This window comes from Camelina sativa, chromosome 12, assembly GCF_000633955.1.
Source record: "Camelina sativa cultivar DH55 chromosome 12, Cs, whole genome shotgun sequence".
Classification (NCBI taxonomy): Eukaryota; Viridiplantae; Streptophyta; class Magnoliopsida; order Brassicales; family Brassicaceae; genus Camelina; species Camelina sativa.
This window is the reverse complement of record NC_025696.1, coordinates 23356500-23379218: the sequence shown is the minus strand read 5'-3', so window position 1 is coordinate 23379218 and position 22719 is coordinate 23356500. Positions and strand designations below refer to the sequence as shown.

General features: G+C 39.8%; 1 protein-coding gene across 1 annotated transcript; it reads left to right on the top strand.

The window, feature by feature from the left end:
• On the top strand, nt 2260–5668 carry LOC104732487 (putative chloride channel-like protein CLC-g). Its single transcript, XM_010452033.2, has 7 exons — nt 2260–2492; nt 2579–2779; nt 2867–3044; nt 3115–3377; nt 3549–3818; nt 3902–5030; nt 5351–5668. The coding sequence occupies exons 1-7, from the start codon at nt 2362–2364 to the stop codon at nt 5474–5476; spliced, it is 2298 nt and encodes a 765-aa protein (XP_010450335.1). The 5' UTR covers nt 2260–2361; the 3' UTR covers nt 5477–5668.

Here is a 22719-nt window from a genome sequence, read left to right as displayed (position 1 = left end):
TGTAAAAAATCATTTAAAATCTTAACAAATTAATGTTATTAGATTCAGACTTTTATAAAGTTATTAAAAGTTTTGTGTTGTTCAATTAATGTTTAATGTTTAATATTTTCATTATGGCTCACTATTCGATAATAATTAGATTTGAATCCGCGTGTAATGCGGGTATTAGAATATATCCCGTGCTTAAAGCACAAATCAACATTTTTTTAAAAAAATTATAATATAATAATAAAATTATTATTATTTTTTTAAGTTATTTTGTTTGACATAATATTTATTTTAGATTGTTATGTAAATCTAGTAGTCTATTTGAATAATAATAATTTTAGAATATTATAGTATTTTATTTTTGACGTATTATTACAGTTTTATATTGTTTGTTTGTTGTATTTGCATCATTATTTTGTGAAATATAAAATAGTAACTTTAATATTATAATTGAGAGTAAATAAAAATTATTAATTTATCATTTATATAAATTTAGTTTTACCATCCTGCCAATGTGGAAATTAAAATATATATTTTCGTACAATGAGTAATATATCTTCGTTTTTTAAAAATTCAAATCACAACATATGCAGAAAAAATATGCATGTTAAATTATAAGTATTATATGAAAATTCCAAACAATGTGTAAATAAAATAAAATAAAGATGATAGGAGAATCATAATTTGAAAACTTAACAAAATATTCGAATTTAGTTATTAAAAATAATCGTATTGTATATTTTGATATAAAATCTTAGTTTTTAAAATTCTGATTGGTTTATATATTATAAAAAAATAATTAGTAATTTTGTCCATAATTTATTAGAGAGAGAAAATATTTTTTTAGATTTTTTTTGATTTTTTAATATTTGATCTGGGAGTGTTTTTTATTTTTAGTTAATTATATTTATTTAAATTAGTTAATTAAACTTAATTATTTTTTACTAATGGCAATTGAATGTAATTTTTTACACATTTTAAGATTAGTTTTATATTTGTACTTCTCAATTAATATAGTAGGATATCTCAAAAGAATTATAAAATTTTTGTTACACGTAATAAGTCGGATTTAAACTTGAATACACAATGATAAACATTAAACATTATTTGAAAAAAGAATTATAATTATTTTATTTTTAAATTGATTTTCAAAAAACACATTAATTTTGGTTGTTAAGTTCATTCATTGTAATAGTTTATTCTATTTATTTTAAGTAGTAATTTATTTTGTTGTTCTCATTCCTATTTTCTTAATTTTATGAACTTTTTGTGCATTTTAATTTATGTTCCATGTGATTCATGTTGTTTCTTCTTCTACTCATCCTCGTTTTTNTTTTTAAAAATTCAAATCACAACATATGCAGAAAAAATATGCATGTTAAATTATAAGTATTATATGAAAATTCCAAACAATGTGTAAATAAAATAAAATAAAGATGATAGGAGAATCATAATTTGAAAACTTAACAAAATCTTCAAATTTAGTTATTAAAAATAATCGTATTGTATATTTTGATATAAAATCTTAGTTTTTAAAATTCTGATTGGTTTATATATTATAAAAAAATAATTAGTAATTTTGTCCATAATTTATTAGAGAGAGAAAATATTTTTTTAGATTTTTTTTGATTTTTTAATATTTGATCTGGGAGTGTTTTTTATTTTTAGTTAATTATATTTATTTAAATTAGTTAATTAAACTTAATTATTTTTTACTAATGGCAATTGAATGTAATTTTTTACACATTTTAAGATTAGTTTTATATTTGTACTTCTCAATTAATATAGTAGGATATCTCAAAAGAATTATAAAATTTTTGTTACACGTAATAAGTCGGATTTAAACTTGAATACACAATGATAAACATTAAACATTATTTGAAAAAAGAATTATAATTATTTTATTTTTAAATTGATTTTCAAAAAACACATTAATTTTGGTTGTTAAGTTCATTCATTGTAATAGTTTATTCTATTTATTTTAAGTAGTAATTTATTTTGTTGTTCTCATTCCTATTTTCTTAATTTTATGAACTTTTTGTGCATTTTAATTTATGTTCCATGTGATTCATGTTGTTTCTTCTTCTACTCATCCTCGTTTTTAGTTTTTTTTAGGTGCAATAAAAATATTTAAATTTGTCAAATATGTTTTCCAAAATTAGGCAATATTTCCTCTTTGGGACCATATATTTAATTTACTGTTAAATTTTGACCCAACTTTTTTTTTTTTTTTGGTAAAATGTCAAAGTAAGTAAAAACAAAGAAGCACATGTAATTGTGAGTGAAAGAGAGTTCATCACCTTCCCTCAATCATTCTCTCTATCCTGTGAAGTTCACTTTCCCGGTGAATCATTCAATCGTTGAAGTTTCGATATGTCGAACTCCACGACGGAGGATTCCGTCGCCGTTCCGCTGCTTGCCTCCCTCCGCCGCGCTACTAACTCTACTTCTCAAGTCGCAATCGTCGGCTCCGACGTCTGTCCCATCGAAAGCCTCGATTACGAGTACGAAACACTCTCGCCGTTGCTTCTTCTTTCTCAATTTTGCTTCTTCTTAGCTTTTAAATTTGGTCGTTACGCTTTCGATTTAGGATCGCGGAGAATGATTTCTTCAAACAGGATTGGAGAGGTCGTAGTAAGGTTGAGATTTTCCAATACGTGTTTATGAAGTGGTTGCTGTGTTTTTGTATCGGTATCACTGTTAGTCTCATCGGATTTGCTAACAATCTCGCCGTTGAGAATCTCGCGGGTATTAAGTTCGTCTTTACTTCTAACATGATGATAGCCGGAAGGTGAATGGACTCTGCTTTTCCGATTTGTGTTTGCTTGCAATGTTGATGATTGGTTTTTATATGGAGAGAGTTGAAATTGTTTCACAGGTTCGGTATGGGAATTGTTGTTTTCACTACTACAAACCTGGTTCTTACTCTCTTTGCGTCGGTCATCACCGCTTTTGTCGCGCCTGCCGCGGCAGGTTCCGGTATTCCAGAAGTTAAGGCCTATTTGAACGGTGTTGATGCTCCAGATATATTCTCACTTCGCACTTTGGTCGTTAAGGTAAGGATTTATAAATTGCGCAAGATCGGGTCAGAAATTTGTTTTTGATTGCTCTTTTCTTCCGGTACAGATCATTGGGAACATATCTGCAGTGTCGGCGTCTCTTCTCATTGGTAAGGCAGGGCCTATGGTGCACACTGGTGCTTGTGTTGCATCTATACTTGGTCAGGGTGGCTCCAAAAGATATAGACTGACCTGGAGATGGCTCAGATTTTTTAAAAATGATAGAGACCGAAGAGATCTTGTCACTTGTGGGTCAGCTGCTGGTATTGCTGCCTCGTTTCGTGCTCCAGTTGGTGGGGTACTGTTCGCGCTTGAAGAGATGTCATCTTGGTATGTTAAGTTGTGCCAAGTTATTCTTTTGAGCTCAATGGGTATCTTATCTTAAGTTCATTAGTTACCATATTGTTGAACTGATTGGCTCGTTGGTGTTTTCTGGTCACCATCTCTGTCCTTCAAACCGTCATTTTTATAATGATTAATTAACCTAGGATGTTGTTGTAGGTGGAGGAGTGCACTTTTATGGAGAATATTCTTTTCAACGGCTGTTGTGGCAATTGTCCTCAGGGCTCTAATCGATGTGTGTTTAAGTGGAAAGTGCGGATTATTTGGTAAAGGAGGTCTAATAATGTTTGATGTCTATTCAGAAAATGCGTCTTATCACTTGGGGGATGTACTTCCTGTTCTTCTCCTTGGAGTTGTCGGTGGTATTTTAGGAAGCTTTTACAACTTTCTACTGGATAAGGTGTTGCGAGCGTACAACTACATATATGAGTAAGCTATCTTTTTGGATATATATATAATACAGACAACAAAGTAAACAAAAATCTTGATCGCCAACATCATTTTCTGTGCAGGAAAGGGGTTGCTTGGAAAATCCTCCTAGCTTGTGCGATATCAATTTTCACATCCTGTCTTCTTTTTGGATTACCATTTCTTGCATCATGCCAACCTTGCCCTGCTGATGCCTTAGAAGAGTGCCCTACAATTGGCCGGTCCGGCAACTTCAAGAAATACCAATGCCCCCCTGGTCACTACAATGATCTAGCTAGCCTCATTTTCAACACAAATGATGATGCTATCAAAAACCTTTTCAGCAAAAACACTGACTTCGAGTTTCATTATTTCTCAGTTCTCCTATTTTTTGTCACCTGCTTCTTCCTCAGTATCTTTAGCTATGGCATTGTTGCTCCAGCAGGGCTCTTTGTACCCGTTATCGTAACAGGAGCATCGTATGGACGGTTTGTAGGGATGCTGCTTGGTTCAAACTCAAATCTTAATCATGGTCTGTTTGCTGTGCTGGGTGCTGCCTCCTTTCTTGGTGGAACAATGAGGATGACAGTTTCCACGTGTGTTATTCTCCTAGAGCTGACCAACAATCTGCTATTACTACCTATGATGATGGTGGTCCTTCTGATTTCAAAAACAGTTGCCGATGGTTTCAACGCTAACATCTATAACCTCATCATGAAGTTAAAAGGGTTTCCCTACCTCTATAGCCATGCAGAGCCTTACATGAGGCAGCTTCTAGTTGGTGATGTAGTCACAGGCCCACTTCAAGTCTTCAATGGCATCGAGAAAGTCGAAACTATTCTACATGTTCTCAAAACCACCAATCACAATGGCTTCCCTGTGATTGATGGGCCACCACTCGCTGCAGCTCCTGTTCTATACGGTCTAATCCTCCGGGCTCATATTCTGACTCTGTTAAAGAAACGGGTATTCTTGTCTAGTCCGATGGCTTGTGACTCCAATACCCTTGCCCAATTCAAGGCTGGTGAATTTGCTAAGACGGGTTCTGGGAGGGGTGATAAAATAGAAGATGTGGAACTAATCGAGGAAGAATTGAATATGTATTGGGATTTACATCCGTTCTCTAATGCCTCGCCTTACACTGTTGTCGAGACAATGTCACTTGCGAAGGCCCTTGTCATCTTCCGTGAAGTTGGGATAAGGCACTTACTGGTCATACCAAAAACCTCCAATGTAAGTGATTTTGGTTCTCCTTTTCCCTGACTGTTATCATCACCTTATCAGTTTCTGATGGGCACTAGTTCGTAAGACACTTGATACATATTGGCTGAATATTAAGGCAGAGTATAAATAGGTAGGAGATAGAAAAGATTAGAGTCTTTTGAATTTTAAGCATTGGTTTGTTTGGGGAATCAATAACAGCTCTCGAACCATCACTTCATTCTCTATATATCCCATAGTTCTTGTATTTTTGGTTCATCAGTTGTCGAATATTCAGTTTGTGTCAAATTCGTTAATTTGTAATTAAAGAAAGTAGTTAATTTGTATTGCAGAGACCTCCAGTGGTAGGTATATTGACCCGGCATGACTTCATGCCGGAACATATACTAGGCCTACATCCGTCCCAGTGTCGGAGCAGGTGGAAAAGGCTTCGGATTCGGCTTCCTTTCCTCTCATGAAGTAAACAGCTGCCTGTCCACTTTCAGGTATGACAGCTCTGATCAAACTCTGTATAATTATTAAACGCAGCCATTTGGAAATCTAATTTTTGCAAATGCTCTGTGGTAATCATTCGACTTTGTATATGAATGAACATTTCGTTTTAGTGTTAAATACAAAGATCGATGAAGAGAGAATTTATAAATGTTTTATTCCTTGAAAAATAGCGGTCTCTAACCATCAGAATACAGATTCGGAATTCCTTTTTTCAATCTACGCGTTACAAACACACATGCAATTGCAACAAACAGCCTAAACAAAGCAAATATCAACTCCACTCTCCCTTTCACCAAAACACACACAATGCTGAACACAACATTATGCTCTCATACGAACTCCGTTGACAATTTGTCATTGATTGCTAACCACAAGATGAAGAAAACTAAGGTACACTTGTATGTTGGAACAAAACAACGGGACTCCCAAGTAATATTTTTATTTTATATAGTTGTACACAAACTTAATAAGTAATCTATCTATACTACTAATTGGGAAGCACACTTAGATAAATAAAAAAGACAAAAAACATAGTATGCCATACAATACTCTTACAGAAAATACAACAATCAATCAAAAAAAAAAAAAAAAATAGAAGGGCAAACAAGTAAAATAAAGGGTTTAAAACATGCGGATCTCAAAGGGGGAAAAGGGCCATTTCATACCCGTATACATTCCAAAAGTGCGAATTGCTACCTGTACAAACAAGAAGTGTCAATTTAAATATGTACCATAAGACATTTCACATTTCATACATGTACTCACAAAATCGAGCCAATTGCACAGTCCACGTTAACGGAATTAAGTCAACTGTTATAGAAGCTGACTCAGAATCCACGTGTTTTTTGACACGACGCCGTTTTGATACGTTTTTCTCGCAAAAAATTGTGGAAATTTGACACTCCGGAGAATCAAACTCATAACCTCACATGTGTTTAGCATAGGACGTAACCAGTTGATCCAACAACAATTCTCGACAATATGATACAAATTAATCCTCATAAACCTAACGTAACATCCATCGAAATCGAAAAAATTTTGAGAAATTCAAACTCTCGTTGGTCGAACCCGCGATCTCGGATTTTAATAGCGTAGGACATAACCAATTGATCCCACTACATTACTCGGTTATATGATACAAATTTATCTTTATAAACCTTAAATAAATCTAAGTCCCAATTAAATGAAATAATTTTATTTATATTTATAAATTAAATAAAACTGAGAATAGAAAGATAAATTTGTATAACTGATAAAATTATAAATTTATATTTAAATTATAAATTTATATTTAAATTATAAATTTATAATTTATAACTGAGAATAATATAAATTTATAAATTAAATATAACTGAGAATATATTTATATTTAAATTAAATTAAATTATATTTATATATTAAATGAAATATTTATAAACCTTAAACCTTATGAAGCAAATTTGGCTAAACATGTGAAGGTCATGAGTTCGATTCTCCGGAATGTCAAATTTCCATAATTTTTTGCGAGAAAAACGTATCAAAACGGCGTCGTGTCAAAAAACACATGGATTCTGAGTCAGCTTCTATAACGGTTGACTTAATTCCGTTAACGTGGACTGTGCAATTGGCTCGATTTTGTGAGTACAGGTATGAAATGTGAAATGTCTTATGGTACATGTTTAAATTGGCACTTCTTGTTTGTACAGGTAACAATTCGTACTTTTGGAGTATGTACGGGTACGCCAGGACAAAGCCCCACCCTCCGCCACCTGGAAAACCTCATCAGGGCGTTCAGCCTGGTTTTCAAAAACACGGGCGTTTCGAGCTTTCCAAATATACCACATTAGCCAAGAAAAAACCTGAACCTATGAACCCGGACTTATGGGATCTAGAAAATGATCAACATTAGCATATACAGAGTTCGTCGGAAAGAGTTGCGGCCCTACTGGTACATGAGCTAAAGCCCAGGCTTGTCGGGCCGGCAGGCATAGAAAGATGGCATGATTTATATCTTCCTCCTCCATCCTGCACCGTGTACAAACGACATCACAACTCAATCCCTCACGATGCAAATTAGCCGATACCGAAATACAACCCGATAAAACTTGCCACATAAAATGTTGTAGTTTTGGTGGACATTTTACTTGCCAAACCCTAGCAAGAAGGGGAGTGATTGCTGGACCAGATCCGAATGCCTGAAAAGGACCTTGGACATCCAAACGTTCCGTCTCAAACCCAGATTTTACCGTATATTTCCCAGTTTTAGTAAGGTGCCATCCTAAATAATCTGCCTTGGAACAGCTGCTTGGAGGAATTGCCTCTATCAAAGCGACATCCACATGATCAAAATGCTCAGTAAGCAGATCCTTTCGCCAAGAATTCGTTCGTCAATCAATCAAATCAGGTAACCGGAGATTTGGGTCCTTAAAAGGACCGTTACTTAAGGCTGGTCTCGGGAATTGAGCCGGAACCCAGGGATCAGACCATATCGAAATGGAGGTCCCTGAGCCAACCCATGTAATTAGCCCTTTTTCACCAGAGAGCGAGCAAATACGATACTCCTCCACCCATACGAGGGTGAATAAGACCGTATTGGATCTATAGGATCGGAGTTCCAATAATACCTACTTTTAAAACCCTTGCAAACAGTGAGTGCAGACAATCTATCAATCGCCATAACTGCTTAGCCAGCAAAGCCGTGTTAAAATCATCAACAATCTATCAATCGCCATAACTTCTTTGATTTACTTGTTTTGACTAGTTGTCATTTTTTTCCGCCCTCCACTTAACATGAAACAAATTGTTGTGGTCTCCCTGAATTATGTCATACGTCGGTATCCAAAGTTTAATGACGAATTATACACAAAAGCAACATCATGGTTGATTTTATCTTGTGAAATATACAATTGATAAATTATCATTATTGATGTAATCATCAAAATAGTAAAATTCTCCCTTACCCCAATATGTTTTTGGAGATGTTAGTTATCAGGAATAACAAAAAAAAATTGGCCCATATGGTCAAACAAATAGGATCAGGATTCATGATTTTTGAGTCGAAAGCTGAAACATCAATATTGTAACCACGATTGTTCACCTCGGGATAACGGACTAAGGCCCAGACAAAACAATCGAATTGGGCCAAAGCCATGATTCGGATTGGTCCACTAAGCCTGATAGAAGGTTTGGAGCAGAGAGAAGTACCCCTCGATTCAGTTCATAGTTCGGAATCGGTCAAAGATTCCCGCAATTAATCGAATTGATTAGGATGCGAGGATTACACAGTGAATTGATTTGGCATTGATTGTAATAGAGTGATATAAATACGAAAGAATGGGGACTGTAATGGGGGTCGAAAATTTTTCTCTGAAGCAATAATACACATTTCATTTTCTACAACACTTTGTCTCTAGATTTAGTTCGGAATTATAACGGTGGTAGGTTCCTTCGTTCATAAATAATTTGGAAGGAGAATTTAGTTTCAGTTCTCACATTTGGCGCTAGAATGAGGGGGGCTCTATCACCTACACTCCATATAGTTCCGACGTTTTTCCCAAATCTTCATCGTTCAACTCTGCTATGGCCCACGAATCTGCCAATCAGGTAACTTTGGAGTCTATCCAAAAACTTTTGCAGGATTTGACCGAAAAATTTTACCGTCAGCAAGCAACTGTTGTCACCTTTTCTGAGCGCCTTGATAGCTTGGAAGGACGAGTCTTCACTCGTCTGGAAGCAGTTGCCAGCTCGGTCGTTGATCTCTCGGCTTCTCACCGCGCATATGCTGATCGCGTGGACCTTCTTTCTACCGATCAAAATCCGCGGAGGCGTGCTCTAGACTTCACTGGCATAGCTCCGCCATTCACTCTGCAGCAGGCGACGACAACAACAACTCCAGGTCATACCACCTCCCAGACTACGCCACTACCAGTCGGGGATGGCCATGCCCCGTTCCAACTCGAGGCCGCTGGTCCTTTGGTACTCCCAATTCAGGTACCTCCTCCCGTAGGAGGGAATGTCCTTCAGGAAAACCTGACTTCGGGTACTTCAACCAATCTCGAGCTTCATTGGATGCAGGGCAAGATCCTTGACATGCGATTCAGAATGCACAGTGCGACCACTTCAGCACCGGATATTTTTCAGGTAATTGAAGAATCAAAGCGGACTCCATTCTCAGCTTAGATAGTCGGAGTCCGTGTGAAGGATACATGAAAGATTAAATTTTTGAGCTATGAAATGAAAGGAGATCCGACGACGCATCTCAAAACTTTCCTGCTCACGGCTAGCCGTGTGGACCTAGAACCTCATGAAGCTGATGCCGATTACTTTAAGCTGTTTGACGAAACTTTCTACGGACCCGCTCTGCTTTGGTTCACGTCCTTAGCAGCTGGCTCCATTAACAATTTTACGGAGCTATCCACATCCTTTGTCAAGCAATACTCGAGCTTGATGGAAACAGCGGTTATTGATGCTCAACTGTGGAATCTAACTCAGACGGCAGGAGAATCACTTCGTTCATATATAACCAAGTTCAAAGAAATCCAAGTCCAGATTCTGGGACTTTCGGACTCAACCGCCCTGGCCGCCCTAAAGAATGGCCTCTAGCACGAGTCCCGCTTCCGAGAAGAATTGACTGTGAATAGGTTTGCCACCATCCAGGATGCTCTGCATCAATCTTCGAACTGGATAGTTACCGAGAAAGAAAAAGCGGCAGCGGCTTAGAAGCATAAAGCAATATCGAAGCCCCGTTTCGAGACGCCGGCCAAGAAGACACCCCAGCAGCTCCAAAGTATGGGCTCGGGGTCTTCGCAGTTGACAAGTCACCACATAAAGGGTCCCCTAGGGGATCACCTTCCAAGCCACCATTCTCACCGTGCTCCAAAAGCGGAGTCTTCCAAGCAACAAATGTGTTTGGGATGAGAACGCTGATAACTCTCTAATTTACAAGTTTTTAGCATACTTTTTGTACATATTTTGCATTGTTTATACCCTTACCTTAGCATTTTTAGGTCATTAACTGTAGGAATTCACTTTTAGGCCATTTAGGGTGTTGAATTCTTGCATTTGCATACTTTGGATGAAAACAGGTGCTTTAGAGCCTAAAATGGAGAGAAACAAGGAAAAATTCGAGCATGTACCCAAAGGAACCATCGAGCTGGAAGAACAGTCCGAACCCCAACACGATCGAGGAGGATTCAAGAACAGGAAGAACAATCCGAAGATCTACCCGAGGAGTAACCCGACCATATCCTCGTGCACCCTATCGAGTAGACCCTCATGCAAGACTGGGAAGCTAGGTCAAAGGGGTTTTCATATATAAACCCCCCTCTTCTTCCTCGCAAACGAGCACGCCGCAGACCCTCAAACCAGAGAGCGAGAGCATCTGAGAGAGATCTAAAGCGACTCAAAACACTTTTCACTTTAGTTAGGATTTATTTCATATCTTTTTGTTATTTCTTTAGATTTCTACTTTGCACTCTTTATTCTCTACTCTATCTTTTAATACAATGCAATTTTCTTTCATATATGCTTTTATGTTTCTTGTAATTATTTCCGAGTAGTGTAGTAAAGTTTCTAGGGATAGGATAGATGATTTTGTGTTCTTGATCGTTTAGGATGTCTTAGTTTGATTGTATATGTTTTATAGATTCCCTTCTAGGTCGGTGTTCTTAATGCTATCAAGAAACCGAGAGGGTGAGATTAGATCTAAGGTGTTTTACCACCGAGAGGTATAGATGAAATGCTTGAATCAATCGATGCTAGAGATTTACTCACTTAGCCTAAGAGATTTGATGAGTAAGGGGTTTATTGACAATAATGAATCGGTTCTTATTGCCTGCTTGGTCATGTTTCTCCAAAGAGAGTTGGGTAGGGGAGTGATCAAGGTTAATTGTTTCTATCACGAGAGTGTTTTAACAAGGTTTTAGAGATTCATTGTCTAGGGTATATTTGCTTGAGGCATGTAAAACATCTATATTGGTCAGGAACACTTAGGAGTCGATTACCCCATCCTTAGAAGCTTTCGTATTTTATTTGCTTGCATTTTATTTCATTACTTGATCACCTGCTTCGAGTAACCCATCGAGTTGTTCATACCTTCTTTGCTTACTCGATCACCCCACCCGATCCTGTACTTTAACTCTTGCATCGAGTGCTTAGGTCGTGTGGTTTCTTGTTTATATTCTTTTCTTTTATTATTTTAGAATTGTTAGACAAAACCCCATTATTGCTTGGCTTGACTTGCATTGTTCTGATTGCATCCTACCTGCTAGCATAAACAACCATTTGGATTGATAACCCTTTGTACTACAACTGCATAGGGAATTGATACCCTGGGGGAAATCCGCTTATCAATTTGGCGTTGTTGCCATTTGGTTAAATTTAATTTTGCTACGTTTAGGATTTTAGCACTTGCTATATCAAGTTCTGTTATCTACATTGGTTCGAAATCTGACTTGTTTGCTTTCATGTTCGTCCGTTTTGCATTTCAGGTACAACCCAAATACCCACCCGACCCGTCACTCGATCACTTGGATTGGGTTGACCCTCGTGTACACACTCGGTCACCTGCTTGTGCATGCAAATGTGATCCGAGGGTAACCAATAATTGAGTCCTTTCATGGACAACATCGACAGACCAAGGTTACTTCGTCAACAACAAGCTCAACAACCGCAACCACCAACAATTGAGGAGACAATGAACAATGAAAATGGTCCACTAGCTCCTCAAGCAAGGACCTACATCGGAGCAGGGATGCTCCATCTACTCATACTCGAAGGAATGGCATTGTACCACCTGCTTTCCAGAACAACAATTTTGAGATCAAGAGTAGTCTCATCCAAATGATACAAAGCAACAAGTTTCATGGATTGCCAATGGAGGACCCATTGGATCATCTGGATGAATTTGATAGGCTATGTAGTCTCACCAAGATAAATGGAGTTAGTGACGATGGATTCAAACTCTAGCTTTTCCCATTCTCTTTGGGAGACAAAGCACATATCTGGGAGAAATCACTCCCGAAGGAGTCCATCACCACTTCGGAAGCGTGCAAGAAGGCGTTTCTGGCCAAATTCTTCTCCAACTCCAGAACCGCAAGGCTGCGAAATGATATTTCCAGCTTTGTTCAGAAGAACAATGAGACGTTCAGTGAAGCTTGGGAACATTTCAAGGGGTACACTACCAGATGTCCTCATCATGGCTTCAGCAATGCTTCATTGCTAAGTACACTTTATAGATGAGTGGTCCCCAGGATACGGATGTTGCTGGACACCGCAAGCAATGGTAACTTCCTCAACAAGGATGTTGATGAAGGTTGGGACCTAGTGGAGAACTTGGCTCAGTCTGATGGGCATTATAATGAGGAATACGATCACACTGTGCGATCTACTAGAGAGGAAGATACCAAGTACAAGAGAGACATGATGATAGACTCCTGGTGAGGAATCTGCTCCCAAGAACACACTCGCAAGGCTTTGAAGGAGATGGATCGGACTGATGAAGATCAAGAGACCAAAGATGCAATAGATCGGACAAATGGAAGGTGAAGGGGGTTGATCATGCAGCGGATTGAAAGAGATGGAATGGTGAAATGATGCAGCGGATAGAAAAGGGGATTGAAGTGAACTTCTAAGAGAGATGAAAATCTCTTAGACTTCAGGCTCGAATTCAACTTAGATATGACACACTAAGAAGAAGACAAGTTGAGAAGATATTACACACTTCTCAGATCAAACAAGTAAAAGAAAGGTTTTTGATTAAAATGTTTGATGAGAAACAAATGAGAGATACAAGGTCTTTAAATAGGAGAAGGGGAACGAAGGAGAAGGATCTAGAAGAGAAGAGGTGGAGCTCATGCAAGAGTCCACACTCATGCAAGCTCATGCACAAAGTCTTGGAAATTACAAAGCAATAAATGCAAAGTTTGAATGAGAAAGAGATAGAAAATGGGCCAAGGCCTTTGTGGGGAACCTTGGACCACGAATTGGGCTGGCAAAGGGGCTTGAAAATGTTACTTAGGCCTCATTAAAAACCTTGTCAAGAAAACCCAATGGGACAAAACTTGACCAAGGGAAAAAGAGCACCAAAGCAACACTTTACCCTTTACCGAGCACCTTGAGCTGTGAGCAACGTCATAGTGGTTTGAGCCATGTCTTCTTGGTTCTTGTCCAGCTCCTTGAGTAGTCCACTGATAGCTTGGTTGAACCTCTTGGACCGTGACCTTGTTATAGGACCCGCCGGAACGATTAGTGCATCCTCCGCTGCTTCTGCTGGTACAAGCTGCTCCTCCGGTGCTTCCTCTGGTTCAAGCTGCTCCTCATGTTCGTGTGGTTGAGTGGAGCTGTCCATGGTCTCATCATCCTTTCCCACTTGAAAAGGATTTGACCTCAAATCCGAATTATCTGCACAATAAGGAAGAAGATCAGAAACGTTGAAACTGCCACTAACTTTGTACTTACCTTGGAGGTCGAGTTGGTAGGCATTGTTGTTGATTCTTTTGAGCACTGTGAATGGTCCATCAATCCTCGGCATTAGCTTGGATGCTCGCTCCTCCGGGAAACGCTCCTTCCGAAGATGAACCCACACTTGATCACCCTCATTGAAGATGACCTCTCTACGCCCTTTGTTTGCATATTTCTCATACAGCTTCGTCCGGGCCTCCAAATTCTCCTTAGCCTTTTTGTGAACCTGTTTAACTAAATCGGCCTTTTTCTTGCCATCAAGACTTGTTCTCACACTCAAAGGTAAAGGCATTAGATCCAAAGGAGAAGTGGGGTTGAACCCATAAACAATTTCAAATGGAGAAAACTTAGTCGCAGAATGCATAGAATGATTATAAGCAAATTCTACATGCGGCAAGCAATCCTCCCAAGTCTTAAGGTTCTTTTTGATAAGCACACGCAACAATGTAGACAAGGTTCTATTGACAACTTCAGTTGGACCATCTGTTTGCGGATGACATGTAGTAGAGAAAAGCAATCTAGTTCCTAGCTTAGACCACAAAGTTTTCCAAAAATAACTAAGGAACTTAGTATCACGGTCAGAAACTATGGTCTTAGGTATGCCATGCAAACGAACAACTTCCTTAAAGAACAAGCTAGCAACATGAGATGCATCATCAGTTTTATGACAAGGAATGAAATGCGCCATTTTAGAAAAGCGATCAACCACCACAAAAATAGAATCCTTACCAGCCCTAGTCCTAGGCAATCCAACCACAAAATCCATAGATATATCAGTCCAAGGATGCAAAGGAATAGGTAAAGGGGTATACAAACCGTGGGATTGAACCTTAGCCTTAGCTTGCTTACAAGTCGCACACCGTTCGCAAAGTCGTTCAACATCTCGTTTCATGTGCGGCCAGTGGAAATGTTCTTGCATCACCTTATAAGTCTTAGCAACTCCAAAGTGACCCATTAGACCACCTCCATGTGCTTCCCTTAAAAATAATTCTCTCAAAGAAGAGTGAGGCACACAAAGTTTATTTTCAAAGAACAAGTAACCCTCATGCCGATAATACTTTCCAAAAGCAAACTTCTCACAAGATTGAAATATTTTGCTAAAATCTGAATCATCAGCATACAAGTCTTTTATTTGCTCAAAACCTAGCAATCTTGCATCCAAAGAAGTAAGCAAAACATACCTCCGAGATAATGCGTCGGCAACGACATTATCCTTACCTTTTTTGTACTTAATCACATATGGAAAAGTTTCTATGAATTCGACCCACCGCGCATGACGTTTGTTGAGCTTTTGTTGTCCCTTGAGGTGCTTAAGAGACTCGTGGTCAGTATGAATGACAAACTCCTTCGGCCAGAGATAGTGTTGCCACGTTTGTAGGGCTCGGACCAAAGCATAAAGCTCTTTGTCATAGGTCGGATAATTGAGTGTAGCTCCTCCAAGTTTCTCACTGAAGAAAGCTATGGGCTTATGATCCTGCATCAAAACAGCTCCAATACCTATCCCTGAGGCATCACACTCAATCTCAAAAGTTTTCATAAAATTTGGAAGAATTAAAACAGGGGAATTAGTAAGCTTCTCTTTCAAAGCCTGGAATGCATTTTCTTGTGCAGCTTCCCATTTGAAACCAACTTCCTTTTTAATCACTTCCGTGAGTGGGGCGGCAATAGTGCTGAAGTCCTTGANCTGAACCTTAGCCTTAGCTTGTTTACAAGTCGCACACTGTTCGCAAAGTCGTTCAACATCTCGTTTCATGTGCGGCCAGTGGAAATGTTCTTGCATCACCTTATAAGTCTTAGCAACTCCAAAGTGACCCATTAGACCACCTCCATGTGCTTCCCTTAAAAATAATTCTCTCAAAGAAGAGTGAGGCACACAAAGTTTATTTTCAAAGAACAAGTAACCCTCACGGCGATAATATTTCCCAAAAGCAAACTTCTCACAAGATTTAAATATTTTGCTAAAATCAGAATCATCAGCATATAAGTCCTTTATTTACTCAAAACCAAGCAATCTTGCATCCAAAGAAGTAAGCAAAACATACCTGCGAGATAATGCGCTCGGACCAAAGCGTAAAGCTCTTTGTCGTAGGTCGGATAATTGAGTGTAGCTCCTCCAAGTTTCTCACTGAAGAAAGCTATGGGCTTATGATCCTGCATCAAAACAGCTCCAATACCTATCCCTGAGGCATCACACTCAATTTCAAAAGTTTTCATAAAATTTGGAAGAATTAAAACAGGGGAATTAGTGAGCTTCTCTTTCAAAGCCTGGAATACATTTTCTTGTGCAGCTTCCCATTTGAAACCAACTTCCTTTTTAATCACTTCCGTGAGTGGGGCGGCAATAGTGCTGAAGTCCTTGACAAACCGTCGGTAGAACCCTGCTAGGCCATGAAAGCTCCTCACCTCACTCACATTGGTAGGACTCTGCCAATCTCTGATTGCCTTGACTTTCTCCTCATCAACCTTGATTCCATCTGCACTCACAACAAAGCCTAGGAAAACAAGATTATCTGTGCAAAAGGNCGGCGATAATATTTCCCAAAAGCAAACTTCTCACAAGATTTAAATATTTTGCTAAAATCAGAATCATCAGCATATAAGTCCTTTATTTACTCAAAACCAAGCAATCTTGCATCCAAAGAAGTAAGCAAAACATACCTGCGAGATAATGCGCTCGGACCAAAGCGTAAAGCTCTTTGTCGTAGGTCGGATAATTGAGTGTAGCTCCTCCAAGTTTCTCACTGAAGAAAGCTATGGGCTTATGATCCTGCATCAAAACAGCTCCAATACCTATCCCTGAGGCATCACACTCAATTTCAAAAGTTTTCATAAAATTTGGAAGAATTAAAACAGGGGAATTAGTGAGCTTCTCTTTCAAAGCCTGGAATGCATTTTCTTGTGCAGCCCCATTTGAAACCAACGTCCTTCTTGATGACCTCCGTAAGCGGTGCGGCAATAGTGCTAAAATCCTTGACAAACCGTCGGTAGAATCCTGCTAAGCCGTGAAAACTCCTCACCTCGCTCACATTTGTAGGACTTGGCCAATCTTTGATTGCCTTGACTTTCTCCTCATCAACCTTGATTCCATCTGCACTCACAACAAAGCCTAGGAAAACAAGATTATCTGTGCAAAAGGTGCACTTCTTATAGTTCGCATAAAGCTTTTCCTTGCGAAGCAAATCCAAAACAAGTCTAAGATGCATGACATGATCTTCTAAGTTCTTGCTATAAACCAAAATGTCATCAAAATAGACCACAACAAATACACCAATATGCTTCCTAAGGACATGATTCATCAATCTCATGAAAGTGCTAGGCGCATTAGTTAACCCAAACGGCATGACTAACCATTCATATAACCCTTGTTTGGTTTTAAAAGCCGTTTTCCACTCATCACCTTCTTTCATACGGATTTGATGATATCCACTTTTAAGATCAATCTTAGAAAAGATGCTAGAGCCATGCAATTCATCAAGCATATCATCTAATCTAGGGATAGGATGGCGATACTTAACCGTTATGTTGTTGATGGCTCGGCAGTCCACGCACATTCGCCAACTCCCATCTTTCTTAGGTACTAGCAACACTGGAACGGCACATGGACTCATGCTTTCTCGAATATGTCCTTTGTCCATCAGCTCGTTCACTTGTCTTTCAAGCTCCTTGGTTTCGGTTGGGTTGGTGCGGTAAGCTGGTCGGTTTGGTAAAGCGGCTCCCGGCACAAAGTCGATTTGATGCTCGATCCCTCGGATTGGTGGCAGACCAATGGGATTATCCTCCGGAAACACATCATTATATTCTTGCAAAACCAACTCAACTTTACTCGGTAGCACCGGTTCGGGGTTAGTAGAACAAGCAAGAGTTTCTTTATAAACAAATAGCAAACTATTATGACTTACCTTGCTCTTACCCTTGTTATCGGTTGGTTCAGTTTGTTTGGCGGTTCGTTGTTTCATGCTAAGCTGATCTAGATAGACCTCATGCGGCGTCATGGGAATGAGAGTCGTCTTGCGGCCATTGTGTTCAAAGGTGTGTCGGTTGGTGAAGCCATCATGGTGAACTTGTCGGTCTGATTGCCATGGACGTCCAAGAAGAATGTGGCTAGCGTCCATCGGAAGTATGTCACACATGATTTCGTCCTGATACTTACCAATAGAAAGCGGCACCTTGACTTGCTCCTTAACGGACATCTCACCTTTTTCGTTGAGCCATTGAAGCGCATATGGTTTTGGATGTTTGAGCACTTCTAAGCCAAGCTTTTCCACCATAGTCCTGCTTGCAACGTTAGTACAACTTCCACCATCAATAATCAAGCTACATACCTTGTCTTTGACAATACATCGCGTGTGGAACAAGTTTTCCCTTTGCGCTTGCTCCTCTGATTTGGTTAGAACACTCAACGATCTCCTAGCAACAAGCAGCTCTCCTTTAGCTGGGGCTTCCAAACCCTCTTCCACAGAGTCGTTTTCCGAACGCTCTTCTTCAGACTCTACCTCGCCATTATCTTTAAGAACCATGATCCTTTTGTTGACACATTCGCTTGCGTAATGCCCAAGTCCTTGACACTTAAAGCAACGAATATCCCTTGTCCTCGTGATCACTTCCTTACCCTTACCTTTCGGGTCTGACTCAAATGGCTTTGGCTTGACGAATGGCTTGTAATCCTTCCGGTAGCCGGGCTTGTCCTCCTTTTGATAACTTGACTTTCCTGAGCTGTAGCTGGTCTTAGCGGTGCTGTAGCTGGATCGAGAGTTCTTCCTCTTGATTTGCTGTTCGAACATGACAGCTTTGTGAAGCATCTCCTCAATTTCCACATAATGGTGGGTTTCTAGACGGTCTTGGATTTCGCGGTTGAGACCTCCCATGAATCGCGACATCATAGTTTCTCCATCTTCATGAACATCAGCTCTTAGCAATAGGGTTTCCATTTCCTTGAAGTACTCTTCGACAGTCTTGCTTCCTTGAACTAAGTTCCTCAAACGTTGATGAAGATCGCGGTGATAATAACTCGGCACAAATCTCCTTCGCATGACGGTTTTCAGCTGGTTCCATGTATCGATCGGCATGTCTCCGGTACGTCTGCGGCTGGTAACAAGCTGATCCCACCAACTTAGAGCATAGTCGTAGAACTCGGTTGCGGCAAGTTTAACTTTGTTGACCTCGGTGACCTCTTGACAAACAAACACTAACTCGATTTTCTGTTCCCACTCCAAGTAGGTATCCGGGTTGCTGGTTCCGTGAAAGGCTGGGATCTTGCACTTAAGACCTCCTAACGGATCTCTTGGTACTGGACGTTCACGTCGACGCCTCCGCTGACTGCTGTGTGAAGAACCGTGGCTATAGTACCGCCTGGTTTCGTCGTCTTGCCTTGGTTCCTCCTGGTTCTGCCTTTGACGCTGATTTGCTTCCGGGTTTGGTTGATTCAAGTGCAGAACGCCAAGTCTAGCATCAAGCATGGTTGTCATAGCTGCGGTGACTGACTTAAGGATCTTCCTTTCAAGACTAGATGTAGATGACTCTACCTCTTCTGATGTCACCATGGTACCTGAAAAGAAAAACAAAGATCCACCAGTAAATAGTTCTAAAAACACGTAAATGAAAACAGATCTGGAAAATTATGAAAACGAATCCAAAAATTGTCAAATCAATTTTCAAAAATACTATCCTCGTTCTTGGTTCTAAAACAGTTGAGTTTATAATTTTTGAACGAGTAAAACATTTTATAAAACTCTCGCAAGATGAACGACAGAACTGAAAATAAAAGAAAAGTGACGATTGGAATTCAAAACCTGATTGCAGAGTGGTTGCTCTGATACCACATGATAGACTCCTGGTGAGGAATCTGCTCCCAAGAACACACTCGCAAGGCTTTGAAGGAGATGGATCGGACTGATGAAGATCAAGAGACCAAAGATGCAATAGATCGGACAAATGGAAGGTGAAGGGGGTTGATCATGCAGCGGATTGAAAGAGATGGAATGGTGAAATGATGCAGCGGATAGAAAGGGGGATTGAAGTGAACTTCCAAGAGAGATGAAAATCTCTTAGACTTCAGGCTCGAGTTCAACTTAGATATGACACACTAAGAAGAAAACAAGTTGAGAAGATATTACACACTTCTCAGATCAAACAAGTAAAAGAAAGGTTTTTGATTAAAATGTTTGATGAGAAACAAATGAGAGATACAAGGTCTTTAAATAGGAGAAGGGGAACGAAGGAGAAGGATCTAGAAGAGAAGAGGTGGAGCTCATGCAAGAGTCCACACTCATGCAAGCTCATGCACAAAGTCTTGGAAATTACAAAGCAATAAATGCAAAGTTTGAATGAGAAAGAGATAGAAAATGGGCCAAACCCTTTGTGGGGAACCTTGGACCACGAATTGGGCTGGCAAAGGGGCTTGAAAATGTTACTTAGGCCTCATTAAAAACCTTGTCAAGAAAACCCAATGGGACAAAACTTGACCAAGGGAAAAAGAGCACCAAAGTAACACTTTACCCTTTACCGAGCACCTTGAGCTGTGAGCAAAGTCATAGTGGTTTGAGCCACGTCTTCTTGGTTCTTGTTCAGCTCCTTGAGTAGTCCAGTGATGACTTGGTTGAACCTCTTGGACCGTGACCTGGTTATAGGACCCGCCGGGACAATCAGTGCTTCCTCCGATGCTTCTGCTGGTACAAGCTGTTCCTCCGGTGCTTCCTCTGGTTCAAGCTGGTCCTCCGGTTCTTCCTCTGGTTCAAGCTGCTCCTCAAGTTCGTGTGGTTGAGTGGAGCTGTCCATGGTCTCATCACATGAATGCCCTCAATGACAAGCTCGATAAACTAATCAACCAGCAGCAGCATGTTCATGCAATATCAGAGGAAGAGCAGTTTTTACAACAATATGGGGAGAATGTTCAAATAGAGGATGTGAACAACATCAACAACCAAGGAGGTTACAACAAAGGGTACAATAACTACAAGCCGAATTCGAATCTGTCTTACCGTAACCCGAATGTTGTCAATCCTCAAGACCAAACCTACCCATTAGCAGTTCAAGGGAACCAGGTCCAACATAAGCCTTTTGTTCAATACAATCAAGGTAATGCCACTAAGCAGTAGTATTCTGAAAATTACCCATTGCACCACCTGGATTCCAACAACAACAAGGCCTGCAGCACCAATCACAAGAAGCCGACCTACGCGGCCTAATTCAGCAGATGATTCAAAATCAGGCATTCGCTGCTATGGACACTGCAAAATGATTTGCGGAGATGAGCAACAAGATCGGTTCTGGATACAATGACTTGACTGCCAAGTATGATTTGCTCAATACTAAGCTGAGGTACCTTGAAGGCCACCACAACAACCAACCACCTCCAAAGATCAACCAGCTTCTAGGTAAAGCAGTTCAGAACCCTAAGGATTATGCCACTGCCCAAGCCATATTCCTTGATGATGACTATGAGGATTACCTCACTGAGGACAGTGATGTTCAAGATGGGGAGGATATGGATCACTATGAGATAAATGAGGCCAAGTACTACATATCCGAGTATGAACCCGAGCCTTCACCCGAGGAGACTGATCGAGTTGATGATCGAACACTGGTTCGAGAATCACAAACCAAAGAACCACCCGAGGCAGAACCCAATGACGTACCCGATGATGGTGATCGGATGATACATTGAGTAGATGTTCAGATGACAGATCAACCTCAACTATTTGTAGCAATAGAAGGGGAACTAGAGGAAAGGTTCAATGCTGGTTTTGACATCCAACTCGAGGCGCTTGCAGAGCGTATGGCCAAGCGTAAAGCTCCACCTCCTAAAATTTTGCCACCACATGAACTTCAAGAGGAAATCGCCAAGGATGCAGCTCAGCTGGAGATTGAGGTTAAGGAAGCTGTCAAGGAGATTGGGTATGAGATTCTCTGGAGTGGAGTGTGTTTAGATCCTGAGCTGCGAATCGAGGAGAAATTGGAAGATCCTGGCTCTTTTACTTTTCCATGCTCGATGGGACTTCGGATTTTCAAAAATTGCTTTTGTGACCTAGGAGCCTCAGTCAGCATCATGCCACTGTTAGTTGCCAACAAGTTGGGTTTCAGCAGAGTAGTCTGTATTTGGTTCTAGCTGATAGAACAATCAGACATCCGACTAGGATCCTGGAAAATTTGCCTCTCAGAATTGGAAGGGTGGAAGTCCCTACTGATTTCATGATCCTTGATATGGATAAGGAACCAGACGATCCACTGATCCCAGGGAGACCGTTCTTGGCAACAGTAGGTGCAGTGATTGAGGTGAAGCAGGGCAAGATAAGAATTGAGCATGGGGAGCACTTCAAGATGGAGTTTGATGTCAAGAAGGGAATTACGAGGTCAACTATTGATGGTCAAGATTTTTCCACCAAGACAAAGTAGAGAAAAGTCAAACATCTTGAAGAAGTCAACACCACATTTGCTGTGGAACCTGGACAAGACTTGGAGAATCCATCGAATCAGCCTGCTACAGTGGAGAGGATTCCAGAACCTCTCCCTCTTAATTCCCATGTTTAAAGAGCATGAAGAGTCAAGCTTAGTGATTTAAAACAAGCTCATTTGGGAGGAAATCCCAAAGGTATCCTTTATTTTGTTTTAAGTTTTATCTATTTATTCTACCTGATTTTCTATTTTTGCATATTTATTTATAAAAAAAAGGGGAAAAGTGAAAAAGAAAAATTTGAGGAACTCGAGGCTCAACCCGACACCATACTCAAGGCGCCTGATCGCGTTCCTACTCGGGTGGCGAGTGGAGTCC